Source organism: Juglans regia, chromosome 13 (assembly GCF_001411555.2).
Source record: "Juglans regia cultivar Chandler chromosome 13, Walnut 2.0, whole genome shotgun sequence".
In the NCBI taxonomy this organism is placed as follows: Eukaryota; Viridiplantae; Streptophyta; class Magnoliopsida; order Fagales; family Juglandaceae; genus Juglans; species Juglans regia.
In genome coordinates this window covers 2,890,923-2,911,213 of record NC_049913.1, presented here as the reverse complement: position 1 = coordinate 2,911,213, position 20,291 = coordinate 2,890,923, and the positions used below count along the sequence as shown (strand labels likewise).

General features: G+C 36.8%; 3 protein-coding genes across 5 annotated transcripts; all 3 read left to right on the top strand.

Annotated features, from left to right (window-relative positions):
- The first annotated feature begins 712 nt into the window (after window positions 1–712).
- Window positions 713–3,512, top strand: LOC108982835 (pentatricopeptide repeat-containing protein At5g09450, mitochondrial). Its single transcript, XM_018954293.2, has 3 exons — window positions 713–802; window positions 979–1,282; window positions 2,297–3,512. The coding sequence occupies exons 1-3, from the start codon at window positions 762–764 to the stop codon at window positions 3,194–3,196; spliced, it is 1,245 nt and encodes a 414-aa protein (XP_018809838.1). The 5' UTR covers window positions 713–761; the 3' UTR covers window positions 3,197–3,512.
- Window positions 3,513–3,966: 454 nt separating this feature from the next.
- Window positions 3,967–8,347, top strand: LOC108982839 (serine/threonine-protein kinase PEPKR2-like). 3 transcript variants are annotated; one of them, XM_018954300.2, is made up of 5 exons: window positions 3,967–4,279; window positions 4,759–4,835; window positions 4,978–5,894; window positions 6,272–6,568; window positions 7,503–7,726. In XM_018954300.2, exons 3-5 carry the CDS (start codon window positions 5,156–5,158, stop codon window positions 7,613–7,615), a joined length of 1,149 nt encoding a protein of 382 aa, XP_018809845.2. In that variant the 5' UTR covers window positions 3,967–4,279; window positions 4,759–4,835; window positions 4,978–5,155; the 3' UTR covers window positions 7,616–7,726. The 3 variants fall into 3 exon arrangements, with proteins under 3 accessions (XP_018809845.2, XP_018809843.2, XP_018809842.2); XM_018954298.2 differs by having other exon boundaries at window positions 3,970–4,279; window positions 4,793–4,835; window positions 7,513–8,347; XM_018954297.2 differs by having other exon boundaries at window positions 3,970–4,279; window positions 7,513–8,347.
- Window positions 8,348–13,511: 5,164 nt separating this feature from the next.
- LOC109005760 lies at window positions 13,512–17,306 on the top strand. Its single transcript, XM_018984804.2, has 2 exons — window positions 13,512–14,864; window positions 16,605–17,306. Exons 1-2 carry the CDS (start codon window positions 13,725–13,727, stop codon window positions 17,019–17,021), a joined length of 1,557 nt encoding a protein of 518 aa, XP_018840349.1. The 5' UTR covers window positions 13,512–13,724; the 3' UTR covers window positions 17,022–17,306.
- The last annotated feature ends 2,985 nt before the right edge of the window (window positions 17,307–20,291 follow it).

Genomic DNA, 20,291 nt, shown 5'->3' with positions numbered 1-20,291 from the left:
TTATTTGACGTATATAGGTTAGTATTGAAATTATTGTATATTGATAGCAATTGTTCTTGCTTGTTTTTTGTTTAATTGAGTCATCAGGAGTACATGTTCATGCTAATTGAGTTGTTGACCTTGCGGCAAATTCGATGTCTGATATTATAGATATGGATATGAGACTGTGTTGATGGACTATTTATGGGACTGTGTTGCTAAATTTTGAATGCTTTTGTTCATCAGGTCTCTATCTCTCTCTCACACAATTTTGATGTCCGCATGATTCATTGTGAGATTTGATTACACTTGCAATTTTATTGGAAGTGATATTATAATGGATGTGGTTAAAAAAATTCGGTTATATTAGTATGAAATGTTAATATTAGGTTGAGGAAATAAATAGTTGGGAAACAATAATTTTAAGTAAAATATAAATTATTAATTAATATATGAAGTGTATTTGTAAAATATAAAAAAAAATATATAAAATATTATTAAAATATATAATATAATATTATTAATTTAACTTTAAGATAGCTAGTTCAATATGAATTCACCTAACCAAAAGTTAAAATTATAGTCAAAACTTATACTTTTAGCTAAAATTTGGACTTGGCACATTGCCAATGCTCTTACAATAACAAATTTAAATTGTGATATTTTATTGAAAATTATTTTCATTTGGAAAAGTAAATATTCTTTTAACGGTAACAAGGTGGAGGCAGAATGAAAGCTTTTAGATCAAAGCCCAAAGAAACAAAAACCAAACGGCGCGGCAAATGGCAAGTGCCTCTCGCTCACTCTTCCTCGCTCTCATACGGTAAGATCACTCGGATTCCTCGTTCTACTTCCCATTTCTCCGTTTGGTTGCCGAGAAAACGGAAGCAAAAGTTGTAACTTTTTACTGTTCTGTTCCACCCCAATTCATATCTAACCCGATTTCATCCTCCATTGTTTTGTTTCCCAATAAATTAACTTTGTCTGTATAAACCCTAGAAATGGCAGAAATGGCGGCGGCCTCATCTTCAGCGCTCAGTCACTCTCTCTCTTCAATAGGACCGGCTATCTTTCCAGGTCTCTCTCTTCGACCACTCAGAGTAGTGAGTTTCTTGAAGAGTCTTTGAATTCTCAGGAAAACGACGACCTCAGGAGCAGAATCTTCAGGCTCAGACTCCCCAAGCGGAGCGCTGCTAATGTTCTCCACAGATGGGTCAGCGAAGGCAATCAGATTACGATCTCGGAGCTGCGTCAAATCTCGAAGGAGCTCAGAAAGTCCCAGCGTTACAAGCACGCTCTCGAGGTTCGGCGCTCTCTCTCTCTCTCTCTCTCTCTCTCTCTCGGATAATATGTGACCTGAACTCTCAGCATATATTTAAAGAGAAAGTGAATTATTATTACTGAGAATTAACAAGTGCTTCGCTTACAGTTTGTTATGGGCAGGTTTGTTAGGGCTCTACCCTTACCTTTTATAACTTCAGTTTAAAACGAAATGAACATCATGAGTTATATATAGTCATAATATGCTCATCGAATTTGATGTTCATGATTAAGTAAAGCACCATCTAAAGAAGAAACATGAGCACGATGATCATATTTTACAGAAGGTATCTAGAATTGACAAAAATACAATGAGTGAAGGGACTTATTGGGGGAGATATCCAGGGATAGATGCAAGGATTTAATGGGGAAAAATGAAAGAGTCACAGACCATCAGTGACTGAGAGTTTAGCATCAGGTGAAGACGTTTCTTGTATTCTCCCTAAACTGCTCACGTTTCTTACGGAAGGTTTAAATTTCACGTCTATTATTTTTAATTTATTTCTTTTGGTTGCTTCATTCTCTTTATCGTTGATCTTTCCCGAACAAAATGGAGAAGTATTTCTCATTTAAAACCTAATACACTATTTGCAGCAGAAGATTGATAGTTTATGGCCTGCCATAAGGGCTTTTCTTATGTTGATGGCTAAGAACAGTCGGTGGCATGAGCAAGACCAAGTGACCAACCATTTAATTAAATTGATCACTTAATACCAATATGTGTTTGCTAGATTTATATGATTGGTTGGAAGTGAGTTTGTTCTGGCCTCTAAAATTTTTACCCCTTTGTTGAGTTCGGAGTTTGCTCTCTCTCTCTCTCTCTGTTTCTCTCTCATAAGATATATTATCTCGGATACTTATGCTTCATTTGGTTAGTCAGAGAACATGAAATATGATGTGTTAATCTTATAAGAGATTGGTGATGGAGTACCAGATGTATGTGCATTCTTTAATTTTTTTCCCTTCAATGGGTAGTATAATTGATACAAATTTGCAGATATCAGAATGGATGGTTGCCCGTGGAGAGTATGAATTATCAGACTCTGACTATGCCATCCGCATTGACTTGATTACAAAAGTTTTTGGCATTGATGCTGCAGAACGTTACTTTGAAGGCCTACCTGTTACTGCAAAAACAAGTGAAACATACACTGCTCTCCTACACTCTTATGCTGGGGCTAAATTGACTGGAAAGGCAGAGGAACTTTATGAGAGGATAAAGGAGTCAAACCTGTCATTCAATGCCCTTACATATAACGAGATGATGACTCTATACATGTCAGTTGGGCATGTTGAGAAGGTCCCCATTGTTGTTGAAGAGCTTAAACGGCAGAAGGTTGCACCGGATATCTTTACCTACAATCTATGGATAAGTTCATGTGCTGCAACACTAAATATCAATGAAGTTAGAAGGATTCTAGAGGAAATGAGCTGCGATTCCAGTTCGAATGAAGATTGGATGAGATACATTAAGCTTACTAACATATATATTGCTACAGGTCATCTTGTAAATGCAGAGTCTGACTCTCTGGTTGAAACTGAGAAAGGTATTACACAAAGAGAATGGATAACATACGACTTCCTTATTATTCTGTATGCTGGTTTGGGAAACAAAGACAGGATTGATCAGATATGGAAATGCTTGAGAATGACCAGAAACAAGATGACAAGCAGAAACTATGTTTGCATTCTTTCTTCCTATCTGATGCTTGGGCACTTGAAAGAAGTAGGAGAAGTTATTGACCAATGGAAGCAATCGAGCACTACAGAATTTGATGGTTCTGCATGCAGTAGGCTGTTGGATGCATTTGCAGAGGTTGGGTTGACTGAGAAGGCCCACAATTTTCATATTCTGTTGGTTGAGAAGAACTGCGATCCACCAAGTCCATCAAAGTAGGAGCTAGAGTTTGGTCTTATCTGTCCACTATCCTGAGCTCACGGAATCAATTCGATGGTGTTTTGTCTCAGAGAGGAAATAACTATACGCGATTCTTGCAAGCTAGCTGTGTCACAGAACCGTGGCATCCAAATATCCAGCATTTTTGGCATAACTTCTATTTTTTGTGTCCATACTGTTGACATGAATAAGTCACGTTTTCGTGAATATCATGATTTTTGTTTATTTGAGACTTTTCCCGTTCTGTCGGTGATGTAAGATATGCTTTATTCGCTGTTGTGATGATTACTGCTAGTTTTAGAAATTGATTGAGGCAGAACGTATATTGGTTTTGCACTTGATGAGGCCAGGTTCAACCGTTGGCTGAAGATGGGTTGAAAAAATGGTCTTTTACGGAGTCTTTTGAGGGACTGATGCTACATCCACCATTACAGCTCCAATGTTGAAAAATGTTCTTCAAAATTAGCTTAACAATGGTCCAACTCCAAGAATGCAGAAGAGAACCATTTTTTTTTTTTTTTGGTTAGCTATTTTTTTATTAAATATAAAGTCTCCGTATCAGTCTCCTTCTAACAAAATACAAAAGTATTAAAATCATTCAGAAAGCATCATCCTCTCATTATTATTATTATTTTCCAATGGATATATGAAAGTTGTCGTATTTTAATCATATGTACTAATGTAAATACACGAGTCATCAGTCAACTGAAACAAAGCATAGATTATGATACAAAGTAAAAAGGAGTTCTTCCCAACTTCACATGGATACCATCATACCATAAGAAAAAAGAAAAAAGAGAGAAGAGATCTTTGTATCAAGTGGAATCTTCCGGCTGGTCACCGTCACACAGTACTGTGTTTGGAACCATATTTATTCTTGTAGTTATTGGGGTCGCGCGAGACCAACAGAAGTATATACCGACGTTGTCCTTTGCACGTGACGTGAACCACCGCTCGCGCGCTCACCCTTCTCCCCATCGCTCTCTCAAACATGCAGCCTTCTCTTTCCATCAAAGCCCTCCTCTAGCACAGTAGCCTCCAATCACCGCTCCATCTAATTCCATTGTCTTCTTATCTATGGAGGTAATTACACGCACCGATGCTTCCATATATTTTGTTTTCGGGGTTTCCCAATTTATCTTTCAGTTAATCGTTCTATCCTTATTTTTGTTTTTTCCCCATTTGATTGTTCTTTTATTTTTGTGCCTTGAGATTTACTCCTGTTTGGTCAATGAGAAAACAGCGGAAAAAAACTTTGGATTCTTGTTTCATTTATTTTCTTTTTAATTGGTTTGATTTTAGACTCTGTTTGGATCTCAAGAAAACAATGGGGATATTATCTTTTTAGCGGGTTTTGTTCGGGAGGTTGAGAAACTGACCTTAACCTTACCAAAGAAAAGGAAAGAATTTGACCTTAACGACGTCAAATATGGTTCCATTATTGCTCAGCTGATGGAAGTTTTAGTTTTCTCAAATCTTATAGCAAACAGCTGGGGCATATTTTTATCTTGTAGTACCCTACGGGTTCTTACGTGCTCAGATTCTTTTTTTAATCAAATCAGATCGATGGCTGAAACCTGTGGATCATATTTTCAGATGGGGCGGAAGAAAAAGAACAAGCGGCTTTTGATGCTCAAAGGTCTTAACTTTGCCCTTAGCCCTTATTTGTGTTTGTGAATCGCTATTATTATCATCGTGTCAATTTGAGACTTTATGGCGTTTCATATTAATTGATAACGGTTGATTATGTTCTGAGTCATACCCATTTCACGAAACTGCAGAACTCAATAATAAGGAAATCTATGGCGGTTTATCCCAGAGTTTTTAAAGAATTAAACTGGTTACAATCTGGTGCTTGGATTACAAGAGAGATTCCGTCAGTTTTACAGCGAATGAAATATTTCTTCAGGCGCTCATGGCATTTACAATTTTGTACGACTTTCTAACTTGATTTGTATCATGGAGGCACTTGGGAAGAAAAGGAAGGGATTAGAAATTTTACGGTTAAATCAAAGTTCTCCAAAACCATTGACAACCATTTGGTGTCACTTGTCATTGGAGAACAGCTCAAGGCTCAAAAAGAAGTGCAAGGAAGATGAGGTTAAAGAAGTTGGTTCAGGTAAGGATGTATTTCAAGGAATTGTTACTGCTCCACCTTGTGGGAGCACCAGCCCAAATCCACCAGGGAGAGGTCTTAAGAGGAAAATAGGGTGTATTGAGGCCGCAACTCAAATGGGTAGGAAGAAGAAAATTGAGCAGGATTATGATTTGGGTGTGATTATTGGGCAAGGGAAGTTTGGGTCAGTGATGTTGTGTCGGAGTAAAGTGAGTGGAGAAGAGTTTGCGTGCAAGACCTTGCGGAAGGGTGAGGAGCTTGTATATCAGGAGGTGGAGATAATGCAGCATCTCTCTGGTCATCCTGGTGTTGTCACACTGAGAGCGGTGTATGAAGATGCAGAATCCTTTTATCTTGTAATGGAGTTCTGCTCTGGTGGGCGGTTGCTTGATCAGATGGTTAGGGAAGGGCATTATTCCGAGCATCGAGCTGCTAATATACTCAAGGAATTGATCTTGGTTATCAAGTATTGCCATGATATGGGAGTTGTTCACCGAGACATAAAGCCAGAAAACATCCTGCTTACTAGTTCAGGACGGATGAAGCTTGCGGACTTTGGCTTAGCTGTGAGGGTGTCTAATGGTAATGATCTTCTGTAGATGATACTGGTTTTCTATGTAATTTGGCACCATTAAATATTATCAGTCACATGCTTGAAGATGGTATTTACAGGCACACACATGGTTCCATTTGGCTGGCTTAGTGCATAAAGTTGGGTTAGAAGTGATTGAATGAGTCAAATGGTTCATTGAAGAAAAAGAATCGATTATCAAGTAAACAATGATTTCAAACTTTTTGTAAATTTACTTCTTGATGTTTTCTTACCATTTAGTTCCTTGAACACTGAACATGGCTATATAGATTTTTGCACCTCTTTTTCCATATTCTTCTTTTCTTGCACACTGCATTCACATATTAGTAGATTGGTGTAAAATGAAGCTGCTGTTTCTTTTCTGCAGGTCAGAGCCTGGTAGGTGTGGTTGGAAGTCCTGCTTATGTTGCTCCTGAAGTTTTGATTGGTGATTACTCAGAAAAGGTTGATATCTGGAGTGCCGGTATCCTCCTCCATGCCCTTTTGGTTGGCATGCTTCCATTTCAGGGCGATTCTGTGGAGGCAATTTTTGAGGCCATCAAGAAGGTGAACCTTGACTTTGAGAGTGGAGTATGGAAATCAGTCTCTCAACCTGCCCGGAATCTGATTGCACGTATGCTGACAAGAGATTTTTCGGCAAGGCTAACTGCTGACCAAGTATTAAGTAAGCTCCATATGTTTTCTTTTATTTTAATATAGTGAATTATTATGTGTTTGTTGGAGCCTCTAAATTTTTTTTTTTAGTAATGAGTTTTACCTAGCTAAAAGAAATGAAGTATTTTCAATTGCCCAATTAGAAATTTTACTTAAAAAAAAAGTTAGAAATTTTACTTTATCAGAAAAGGCTAGAAATTTTATTTGCCTTCTATGGGAGGCTTTTTCAGGAATCCACTCCTGCTATCCCTTATTTTGGGCATTCCTGTAATCTTATGCAAGCATCTTAATGTTCAAGTTCCATTAAGTTTTATCAACCTTTGAAGGGTAGTATGCAGTCTTCTGTTGGCTGAAGTTTCAAGCAGGCAGGATGCCTTTAAGTTATTTCTTTACGTGTCACCTATGTCAATCAAAGAAAAAGAACAAAGGAGGCCATGCTGGTTCATCTGTACAGAAACCAAAATTAAGTACTAATTTGATGCTATGGATGTATAGTTTTTCCTCAAATTGACCCAGCAAGCAATTGTTCAAGCCTATCCAACCTCGTCTTATGGGGTCATAGAGTTTTGCTTTATTGTAATATATAAGGGTTCTGCTTGAGGATACTTATCATGTACCTGCGGTTTATACCAGCTTTTACACCAGTCATACAAGGCAAATGGAATAAGTTATTTACAACCATTTTGGTAGGATCCTGTTTGAAATTTGGAAAACTCCAATTTGGAATAAGTTATTTACATATAATGCTAGCAGTGAAATTTAGAACCATTACCTTAAGATTACTGCATTAATGCAGTCTCAGTTTATGTATTATTGCATTCACCTAATTAATGGAGTAATTATTTCAGGATCTTGTGATACAGTATGCAATTATATTCTGTTATTTCAATTCAGCTGGAATAAATGGAATATTATTTCTGTCCATTTATGAATTTTTGATCAAGCTTTTTCCAGGACATCCATGGCTCTTGTTCTACACGGAACAAACATTGGAGACTTTAACATTCAAGTCAAAAACGAGAAACCAAGTAAAACTGACTTCCAGAAAACTGACTAATGTAACTGGAGTGGAGTCAGAGAGAAACAAGATTACTGCCAACAGCTTTCTCAGTGATGGCTCTAGCCTAAATTCATCATCTGATGGTTCAAGTAGGAGGTCAGAAGAGCAGGAGGGTGGATTGATTGATGCCCTTGCAGTTGCAATTTCACGCGTTAGGATATCCGAACCAAAGAGAAGTAGGCTTTGCAGCCCCACCGGCCCAATCCGGCAAGAATGTTCCTCTAACATGAAGGTTAATAATCTCTGTACAGCGTTTTGAGTTGGCTGTATAACCTGCTGACACAGCCGCCACTCATACCCATAGCGTGGTTGACTTAAAAATCAATAGAGCTCGACTGTGCAGAAAGAAGGCAAATAACCAGCTGACCTTTACCTGGAACAAAGTGGTGAGTCACCTTTTTTTTTGGTAGTGTACGGGGGAACTATTGCATAAGCTAGTGCTTTGTGGCGATGTCTAAACTATTCACTTAGCCGTGACATATCTAAAATTGTGAGACTGGTTTGTAGATCTCTAATGTAAATAGCTATTGTAATATTTTGCTTTGCCTTGGCCATGAACATGCAGTTTGATGCCTTGTATCAGAGCAGCTGACAGTGTACTGAGTATGGCATGCTGTGATACCCGAGTGGCCCTAAATCTTTATCTATTTGGTGTAAATATACCTAATGAAATTTGTGCTAATTAGCTGTAGATTCTTCTGCACCTATAAAACTTTTTGTTAGTTGGTACTCCTTTTTTCACCGTTTTGCCTTGGTGGGTTCTTTGTTACTTGGATTTGTGTGGTAAGTTGGGAAAAAAGATGAATGACTTTGATTCCTACCCAGATGTTCTTCTCTAATTTTAGAAAGTGGGAAACACCTTGGAAGGTGGAACTGGGTTGCTGATTTTAGCAAAAAGGTACTGCTTAGACATGAAAAAGAGTTGGATGAGATCCCAAAGCAATATCATAGAAGACTCTCTCGGTTTTGATACTGTACAAATCCTTCATAAAGTGACTTCACATTTGAGCTTTGCGTCTCTTTCCCTGTCTTCTTATGGGGTGTATGATCTGTTCCTCTGCGCGTGATGATTATTTTCCAATCAAGTTGACCGGAAAAGAAATCAATAATGGAGTCTCAACTTGTGGGAAACTATATTTATGTACATTTGTACCTGGGTTTCGGTAATATAAAGAGGTTTGAAATGCTGCTTCGCAGTGTATTTTTGCCATGATGAGTGCCTCTTTGAATCCGATCTGGCGTAAATGTGGAGTAGACCAAGAAATATGGGATGCTTGCTTATTTTAAAATCACAAACTCTCTCTCTCTCTCTCTCTCTCTCTTAGAAAGTTGCATTACTTAAACTTGTTTTTCATTTTTTGACTGTGGGTGGATCACGTTCAGTCGCTGAAGACACAGAGGAGTGTCGTTTGGATAGTGAATTAAATGAAATATTATTTTATAATATTATAATTATTTTAAGATTTAAAAATATTAAATTATTTATTATATTTTATATAAAAATTAAAAAAATTATTATAATAAAATAAAATGAGATAAAACACTTTTTATATCTAATTTCCTTTGATTTGTTTCAAGGAGGAAAAAAACACTAGTAAAAAGTTTCCAATATCCATGCCGATCAACTTAGATTTTTCTGTACAACTGTTGAAGGACATAACGTCTTTCACCTTAGAATCTCTTCATTTGTTTTTTTTTTTAAATCTATATGGGAATATGTTGATGTCGTATTTCATAGGCCTGGAAAACTCCATGCTAACAGCACTCGGTCTCTTTCCTACAAGGAGGAGAATAGGGGAGTTTAGGGGTCGTAATACCTCCGACGCTCAAGTTAAATCAAAGTTGAAGATGAAAAAAGAAAGTGAGAGCTAGAGTGAATAAGTAGAGAAGTATTCAGGAGTGTAAGTAACACCCTTCTCGACAGAGAGCAAAGTTTTGAATTTCGTACCGTACTAGTCGGTATGGTGGAAATATACCATTTATTTGGTATACAGAGAAGGGTCAGTTAGAATTTCGGCCTTATCGGCCAACACTCTGCTTGTACCGGTCGATATTTCGGATTTCAGCCTTTGCTTCTTTTTCTTTTTTCATTTCTTCTTCGTTTTTAGGCCCTCAATTCAGACTAGACTATCTATAATTTATATATAATTTATTCATATATAGACAATTCAGACCAGACTCTTTTCAATACCTCGATCGAAACGATCACCGGTACGATGTTTAAAATATTGGCAGAGAGGGGTATTTACACCTGGTTGGGGTGGGTCTCGAGGTGATGTTGACCGGTGTGCGGCTTCGTACTGGGATTGCGCATCCTTACCAATCTCCTGCTTCCCGCCAATCCTGCCAAGCCTGGCCAGGGTTGTTGCTGGCACTCAGGAGGGCATGTCGTTGCGTGCCGACCCCTAGGACATATTGAATGCGGCGTGGCCCTACCATGCGTGCTCGCTCTTACACTATTAAATGTAGCGTGGCCCTGGACAGACTCGTTCTTGCACCATTAAATGCTGCGTGGCCCTGGATGAGCTCGCTTGCCCTCATGTGCCGTCTGGACAGTGGTGTCAAGGACGAGGATGTCTCTGACGGTCAGCCAGTTATGGTGTTAGGCTATCCTGTTGTGTCAGGGTCGGGGGCGCCTCTGACAGTGGTGTCAGGTTGCACAGTCTCCCGTCCTTTTGTCAGGACTCGACCCATCCCGATTCTTATACGTGGGCTTGGGCCTTATCCTGGACTCGGTCTCTGGGTGTTTCTCCCCTCACAGGGATCTATTCTAGATGATGCGGAGGTCATTGCTTTGGGTTTATTGGGCACAAATCGATTGTGTTCAAAATTACCGATGAGAGGATAAAAAGGGAGAAGACAATTTTGAAATGAGTGAAAATCCCATGCGAATGGTGTTAGCATCTTATTTGCACCATGTCCCTTTTTAAGATTTTCTCATTCTTATATCTACTAACCAAAAGTTATTTAAATATTATTTAAATCTGCCAACCAAAATATTATTTAAACCAAAATTGTAGGTACAAAATCCTCCCAACCATGTCTACCCCTCGTTTATTTTTATTTTGACCTCTGTTATGATTGCCAGTTCGTAAAAAATGACCATATCTTGTGTTCTTAAGATCAAATATATATATATATATATATATATATATATATATATATAAAGAAGAAGATCCATATCATGCTTAGTAGCTGCTTCATACATTCATGACTTTGAGGAGTGGTATTGATACGGACAAAATCTACCAAAAAAAGAAAACACAATATTTTTGCTGTTCTTTTACTATTTGTTTATGTACTGTTTGAACATAAGTGAGCAAAAAAAGAATGGTTGAGAAGCAGAGATTGATCCCATGACATATAAGTACAATAATTAAAGACATATAGGCACAATAATCAAAGGCCCTATCACTTTTAATTTGATCAATCTGCATGTATACATGGTTTTTATCTTTTGGTTATCGAGTTTTGTCAATAACATTATCAATTTAGCAAATCATGCTATCATATTTTAATCTAGCTTGCGTTGGATTATAATAGCTAGCTTATGTTTCTGTTCATTTCATTTCTATTATATTCTTTCTTTATTTTGTTTTTAAACAGATGGAGTGGTTTTTAAACAGTATTTAGTGGTATTGGTGGTACAATGCCAGTGGTAGTAGTGGTTTCGGTTCTGCTCATGATATATTGTTAGATTTCTAGAAAAATACCAAGTCTTTTAATGCCTTTCTTCATAAATACCGAAAATTCCACACCATCTCTCCTTCTAAAGGCTAAAAGAGCCAAAAAGACTAGCAATCAGCCTACGGTATGAGATTCTTTTATAATTGAATTTATTGATCCCATTGATCCTAAAATCCGATACAATTATTGCTCAAGACAATCTAGATGCCATTATAAAAATGACACTTCATCCTTATCACACCATCTACGGTTTTCTTATCAAGCCTAGAGCCATTAGGTTACTCATTCTAGTATATGTGTATTGGACCCATATAAAATATAGGTGTTGGAGACTGTGCAAAGCTTAATCTACACTCAAAATTGATTAGGAAGCAAATTAACCAATTAATATTAGAAAGGTGGAGGATTATGTAGAAGTCATTGACATCGAAAGTAAATATTTTTATATGTTAATTTTGATTTTGATTACTAATTTATTTATTTAACTTATTTATTTTTTGAAGGTAATTATCATCCTTCAACTTCAACAACTTAAGCATTTTTTATTCGTAATAAGGACCGGGCCATTATGTTTTGTTCATTGTGATTTTATATTTAATATGACCGTCAAATTATATAGCTCTTTGTCAAATTATATTGATAATTAAAGAATCACATAATAAAAGTGTGATATGTGTTTTTCTTGTATAGAAAGGTTGAAGCGAAGATTTTTATTTTTTATTTTTTTAAATGTCTGGAAATCTCTCTAAAGCAGGATCCTTTGGACCCACCCTTACATAATAAACCCATATCCCGTGCACCATACCAGTTGAAGCGAAGAATGTAAAGCCCTTTTAACTCATTTTAGGTAGTATACCATCAATGCAGGCCGCAAATGTTAGTGTGTGATTTTAGCTCCTCAACTTCCATATCCAAATGCAAGGAGAATTTGCCAATTATATGTTTTGGTTTGGTATGCACGTTGGAATGTGATCCATAAGAAAGTGGAGCACCATATTAAAGTAGCTTCACAAAGACAAGATAATTTAAGTAGACCTAAATGTGCCCTTGCGCCTAATTTTCACTTTCTTTCGAGAATAACGCTGTTGCTGTTGTTTTTTTTTTTTTTTGGGTTGGAAAACATTTCTCAAGTACCATGTATATTTTCTTTGATATATTTATTACTAGGATCACTATCAAATGGGTGGACTTTTAACTTAAAAACTCGATCGGGTATTTACATACTGTTTGGTAGGTAAAATAATAACCAAATTAGTATCATTTTATATATATAAAATTTTGTTATGTACAAGTAAGTTTACATATCAATCTGTATATTAATATTATTATCTTTATATTTTAAATTTAAATTAATATTATTTTTAATAAAATATACTTTCTGATCAATTAATATTAAATGAATAAATATATTAATAAATAAAATTACTTACAATTAAATTTTTTTCATATATATATATATATATTACTAACCCTTGTCAATTGTTTTCTTTACTTTCCTTTTTTTAAAAAAACATTTTTCTTGGAAGCTTTTTTTTTCCAAGTAAATTGCTTGGAATGCAAGGGTTTGATATTACGGGGTCCACACGGTTCTGTAATATATAATATTGGAACTGCATCTGACACGTTCCGAGTAAAGCTCCACTGATTGCTTAACCTGCCTCACAGTTACACATGGGCTTCAGATTTCCAGCCATAAAATCCGAGGTCCTTGACATAATAATTACCTAGCTAAGCTACCTTTCTCATCTCTCTACTATTTTCCACTCTTACTCTGAAGCCAGACGATGACACGTTTCAGCTTGATACAACTAGGTAACTATTTATATGGTCATGTAACATAGGAAAATGATTTATCTCCAATACATTGTACAACATATTATATAACAATATTTATACAATATGTTAAATGAGAAGTATATTTATAAAATTATCTTATTTTTATAAGGTAATTTTATAAATATATCCTTAATTTAATACATTATTATACAATATGTTGTATAAAATATTATGGGTGTATCATTACTCTATTACATAATGTCTTAGCATAAACAAATTCTCTTTTTTCTTTTACCTAAATTTCTGATATAGTACTACTGCTAATAATAAGTACATAGAAGATAATATCGTATCACAGGAAAAAAAAAATAAAAAAAGAAAGAAAGAAAGAAAAGGAAACATGAAAAAGAAATGCAATTAAAGTTTTATGAAACAGCCATATGATTCTTGCAACCGCATCAATCCATCAGGAAGTCAGAACCCGCACAGGCCACTGGCCACATTACTTTTGAGAGAGGAAAGATAGAGAGGGATGCGAGCTGCAGAGAAATTCAATTCAAACGCATCAACAGACGAAGCCAACGGCCTTCATCTGTGTCATATCCGTTAACATCGATCAGTCGTTTTCTCCCTCTGAACCATCATGGCCAAAGCGCCTCCAGAAATAGATAGAACTGTCGACAGTCCCACCTCCAGCAAAGCTCAGCGGCTCAAACACCACCACCAACGCGCCCTCTCATCACCACTTTTAATCTCTCATGTCTACTCCCCTAAACTGTCCATCTTCGTCTTAGCCACCTGTGTCGTCCTCTTCGTTCTCTTCCATATCCAATACTCCCTCCAAACCCCACCATCTGATCCCCCTTCACCCTCATGGTCTCTCATGTACCAATGGCAGAGAGTCATCAACACGACCATCGGAACCTCCTCCACCGAGTTGATGTGCACCAACAAGCTCAAATCCATGGCCAACCATCTCCGACAGTCGGTCACGTTTCTCCCACTCAAAGATTTACGTTACACACAAACCGCTCTTCAGGGCCATACGTGGTTCATGAGCTCCATGTATGATATTCACGAAGAAGGTGAGGTGCAATATCAGCAATTCCCCTCGGAATCCTCACAGGGCAGGCTTCTTTGCGTCAAAGGCCGTGACAAGCACGACGGTTCCTGGAACTCCTACGCACTCGCATGGCCAGAGACTTTACCCTTCAATGCTACGCTCATGAAGGGCCTAACCTTTGTGTCGTACAACCACTACAACTACGACAATATATGGCATGGTTTGTCGGCTATGGTACCTTTCGTGGCCTGGCACAGGAACAACGGGTGCGCGATGCCAACTAGGTGGGTTTTGTACCACTGGGGTGAGCTCAGGCTCAAGATGGGACTGTGGTTGACGACTTTAATGGATGCCACGTTTGGCGGGCAACCGTACATTGAAGGGTTCGAAGAGGTTGGTGAAGATGAGCCAGTTTGCTTTGAGAAGTCTGTGGTGATGAGGCACAATGAGGGAGGAATGTCGAGGGAGAGGAGGATGGAAGCGTATGATTTGATGAGGTGCAAGGCTAGGGTGTACTGTAACGTGAGCATGGAAGGCAGGGGTACCGAGGTGAATGGCCGGGGAGTACCGGTGATTGGAATGACCATGTTTATGCGAACAGGGCCGAGATCGTTCAGGAATGATACGGCGGTGATCGGAATCTTTGAGAGGGAGTGTGCTAAGGTGGACGGTTGCCGACTCACGGTGGCTTACTCCAATAATCTCAGCGTTTGCGAGCAGGTCAGTATTTTTTTTTAAAAAGAATCATATGAAAACTGTCGGTTCAGATTTTTTTATCGTACGTTTTAATACTAATTGGGTTAAAATTGTGTATATAAGTGCCATAAGAAATGAATTTAGAGAACTGATCAATTATTACATGATCATGTGATCTGAAGAACTTTGCGTGCGAAAGTATGTAGCCCAACTGGCAATAAGCGGTTAAATATATATATTTAAATCGGTTGTAAAGCCCAGCTAGGATACAATGTGTCGGGATACAGAAATTTCGGGCTATATATGAATTGAATTTTAGTAGATGTGCATTATTAATGTTTAATTAGTTGCGGCATGCACATCAAAGCTGAGCTATACTAAATCAATAAGAGTACTGCTTCTATAAATAAATTATATAAAAATAATTCTATAAATTGATGTGATTTTATCTGATCCGTTAGATCTATTTTATAATAAAAATAAATTTATAATTTGACGAATCATATTAAATCACATCAGTTTGTGAGATTATTTTTATATAATCTTTTTATGACTAAAGTATTTCCGTTTGACAAATTATTGCATACCAAATTTGGCCAAGGAGCTAACTAGCTAGCTAGTCTGAGTTTTTTTTTGAGAGATCAACCTCTCTTCAAATTCTTGTGCGAACTGTAGGGTCAGTAATATTGGAGAGATATAAACAGATGAAGTGGATCTTCTTCTATTAATAATATTTATTATTTATTTAATATTATCTGAAATATTTATAATAATAAATATTATATATATGACTCAATTTATGTTTACATCTCTTTAATTTTCACTTGAAAAGTTGAACATGATTTAGGAGATCAGTAGCCTATGGCTGAGTAGGAATTTTGAGTTGACTTACTTTTTATTATAACTTTTATTTGATGAAATTTATATATGGAAGATTGCATAACGGCCTCTAGCATTATTTTTTATTAGTTGATAAAGGAAGATTATGAGTCATGACAAAAGACATTAATTGTTTGTTGATTCCGAAAGTATATTCAAAGCAATTAAAGTGGAATATATATTGAAATATAAAGTACTATATATTCACAATTAATTAAGTTGCCTTATAATAATATTACATGGGAATCCGCTTCGGTCACTTAATTTCAACTCTTGGTTGAGGACACAATATTTCGTATTAAGTACATAATATAATATAAAATTGGACCAAATTAACTAGTGAATTTGTGTGTGTTATTTTTAACATTATAAAAAATAAAAAAGAAATATACTAGCTAGGAACACTTTTAAGACACATTTATAGGACAACCTAGCATTACTCAATTAGTGTTAATATATAAAATAAATAATAAAATCTACATCTTCACATCAGTTTAAACTTTTAGGACAAAATGTAATTTTACATGGTATCAGAGCAAAGGTCCCTGACTCTACACTCTATCCTATTTAATTAAATATTCTATGTATTGGGTCACCCATTAAGAAGAAATTTAACCTGCACATGAGTGAGACTATTAAGATATAAAATAAATAATAAAATCTCATCAACTTAATATTTTAGAACAATTAGTCATGCATGTTCCAATCATTATTTTTACTCAGTCACATTGCTCTTCTACTGCCTTTGTCATTGATCATCATGTATACTCTAAACCGTCATAAGGCTATCCATATTCCATCCGACATTATAGGTGGAACATATATGTAGGCTAACAATGGGTCATATGTTTTGTATTAATGCATTAATTGCTTGATCCATGGCAGGTGAATCTGATGAGTTTGACAGATATTCTAATCTCTCCGCATGGTGCCCAGTTGACCAACATGTTCCTAATGGACAGAAACAGCAGCGTGATGGAGTTCTTCCCCAAAGGGTGGCTCAAACTCGCGGGCGTAGGGCAGTATGTGTACCACTGGATAGCTAGCTGGTCCGGGATGAGACATCAAGGCGTCTGGCGTGATCCAAACGGGGAAAAATGCCCCTACCCGGAAGATGATCGTCGCTGCATGTCTATCTTCAAGAGCGGCAAAATTGGATACAATGAGACCTACTTTGGTGAGTGGGCCAGAAATGTTTTGAATGAGGTGAAAACTCGAAAGTTGGAGGAACAAGTCAACAAGAACAGCAGCAGTAGTAGTGCTTCCAGTACCACTTCTAGTACTGGGTGTGGTTGTCGCTGATTTGCATGTACTGGAGCACATATCGTAATCTATGAACGTACTTAATTTTCTAACTCAAAGAAAGTACTGCATCTTTCACTTCATCCGGCAGGCCCAGAATCCAGATTGTTGTTCGATCTAGTCGATCCAAGGCAAGGATGCTTATCATCATGTGATTCATTTTCTCCGCACCATGTATTTTTCCCTCTTCCTCATGAATTAAATCATGTAACAGATCAAATGAATAAAGATTTACCAAATTCATCCCAAACCACAGAAGAAGGACTGCATTATTTAGAGTGCAAACTGCAAATTAAAGTAGTTAGTCATCATGATCTGGTGGGCAGTTTAGGTTGTGGACACCCCGGTCCCTACTCATCAATACTCAATCACGTCTTCGGCCTGCTTGTATAGTTTCTGTTCGGGACATAAGCACGGAATAAAAGCATTTGGTGCTCTTGACCCAGAAAATTGGCACAGTTTGTTTTTACGGTATTTTTCAATTTATTTCAACTCATTTTAATAATTATAAATTTTTTAAAATTTTCATATAAAATAAAATAAAAAATTTAATTTTTTTAAATTTTAAAATAAAAATAATATTAAAAAATATATCATAATAATATTTTATTAAATTTTTAATTTTATTTTTAATTAATCTCATTTATAAAAACAAACGAAATAATAGCTATCGTTTAGTTGGATTATCCAAAAGTGCAGTGGGCCCAACTAAACAAACTTTAATCTTGGTGGGCTTTGGCATATCTTGAAAGTGGTTCCTCTCGAATTATAGGCCATAGGGTCCAGCAAAGGTGAAGTGGGGCCAAACATACCCGGTTTGGTTGGAATCTACATCCTAAGAGAACAAAACTCACTGCCCAAAACACCGCGATATAAGCAAGAGGAGTACAAATCACAACAGGGAAGTGAACCTTTCAATATTGTTAGAAGAGAGATGCTTTGTGTATTATTTTGGGAAAGGAAGGAGATCAGGGCATTATCATATATAATAATAATAATACATAATGCAGCATGTGGGTTAAGAGTCCAATACATCATGTCCGGCCAAAACATAACCACTTACGGCCCGAACATGTGGGGAGGGGAAGAGCCGAAAGCAACGTACGTACGTGGTGCGATTCCTACCTCTCCCCTCAAGCTTGTATTTTTATTCAGTGTTAATTAGACGTAGTGACAAATTAAAGTTTGCCTTTATAATTCGTAGAGATTTCTTCTACATAATATGCTCATGGGCCATGCAACCTAAAAAAAGTGTCATCTCTTGTAAATCAATTTATCATGAATCAATGAATAATACGTAGGGATTAATTATTTTTTTGCTAACCATAATCAATAGATAAGAGTCGCCAAGCCAATTACCAATGACTTGAGAACATGGGTTTTCCAAAACTTAGATAACATCAAATCAAGTCAAGCTTAAAGGGAGCTTGATTTGCTTGCAAATTGCAATGCTTTCGTTATTAGCGCCCTGCCGCCTCGCCTCGCCTCGCCTACCCCACCCCACCCCATGCACGTTGAATTCGCTCGCTGATTGCTTTCCTTAATCACACAGCTTTACTTCATCCCGATCGAGGAAAAAAGTAGCTTTAAAAGCTAGCCATTTTATAAATTAAGATCAAAGCTAGCGTTCGTAATATTGAGTTTAGGTAGGCAAAACAATTAATACAGAAACCCACAAAAAGGTCTCAGCTGGTTTTACTTGGGTTCATAAAGAAAGATGGATAAAATAATAGGATTCTTTTGGGGGTGTTTCTCTTCTGATGGCTACTTCAGATCAATACTAGCAGCAAGCAAATATATACATAGGAATTAATTCCTTGATAGCAATAGGAATTTATGTATAGTGTATACCGAGTCTGAATGGTTGAACCCTCCCTTTCGTATGCTGAAAATTCTTGTGATGGAGCTTTGTTATGCCACATGCCATATTCTGCTTGGAGGACTCCTGATAGTAATAATTACAGTCCATTCCCGATTATGACCGCATCAAACAATCTAGTACAGGCATATTTTCTTGACAAATGATATTATCATGCTACAGCTTTTGGGATTACCAAGTTATCAGTGGCCAGTAAAAGTAAAATAGCAAAAGTAAAAAAAACAAAAAAAATAACAATCATACACAAAACATTAAAATTTAAGTGGTTTGATTTAGTGTGAATCTATGTCTACTGACAGGATCGGTCTCAATAAACTCACCATTAACAAGGCGTGGAGTACAAGAGATCAATTACAAAATCTTCAATCTTAGAGCTCCAATACACCTAATAAACTCTCAAGAATCTCAAAAAGTCTAAATACAATAAAGTATAACATTTATTTATACTATATGGTGCGGGAAGCCTTAATTAGGAGCATTCACTCGAGTAATGTGTTGAGTGAGACTCGAGCAAACATTAGGATTGGCACTCGCTCAAGATGAGTGTCAAGTGAGTGACGAACGAACTCTCTGCCTAGATCTCGCTCTAGCTAAGGGTCAAGCAATTGTCGAGCAAACTCTCTGTCTGGATTCTACTCGAGCTAACTATAGAGCAATTGTCGATCCAACAATCTATAGAACCACTGCTCAAGCGAATAATCTAGAGTGGTACTTTTTTAACAAGAATCAAGTCATACTCAACAACAGCCACATAAAAATTCTATCAAAATAAATTCACAAACTAATATAATTTTATATAACTCAATATATCAATAGTATTATTATTATTAACATACACAGACACATGAGCTGGTCTAGTGAGTAAATAATTACAAAAAAACAAAGCTATCCCATTGCTAGGTGATATTACTGAAATAAGAGGGTGGTGGGCTCCTGAACAGCTAGAGGGGCATGGGATGAGGCAATATAATGTCACACACGTCTCGAAACAGTAGAAAGGTCCTACACCCTTGGCCGGGGTGTAACTCAATGAGCAAAAGGGACAGCAACAGCCTTATGAAAGGGCCACCCCACTGATGGTGAAGGGCAAAGCATACTCATCATTTTTATGATCTGTGCTCTGAGATGATCAGAGAACAAACGCATAATATTATTGAATAAACTTAAAAGATTTACCAATTCATAAAATGGAGTGATCATCAGGCCCCAATCAAATGAACTTTGTTATTTCAGTATTCATTCAAAAGAAGAGTGTTCTTTTTTATGAAAAAAGATCTGCCAATTGCATGAGTTTGCAGAAAGACAAACACTCTTAATACAACGGGGACCCAAATACCATAACTTTATTGACTCAATGGGGCATCTGAATTTGTACGATTCATTATTAATAG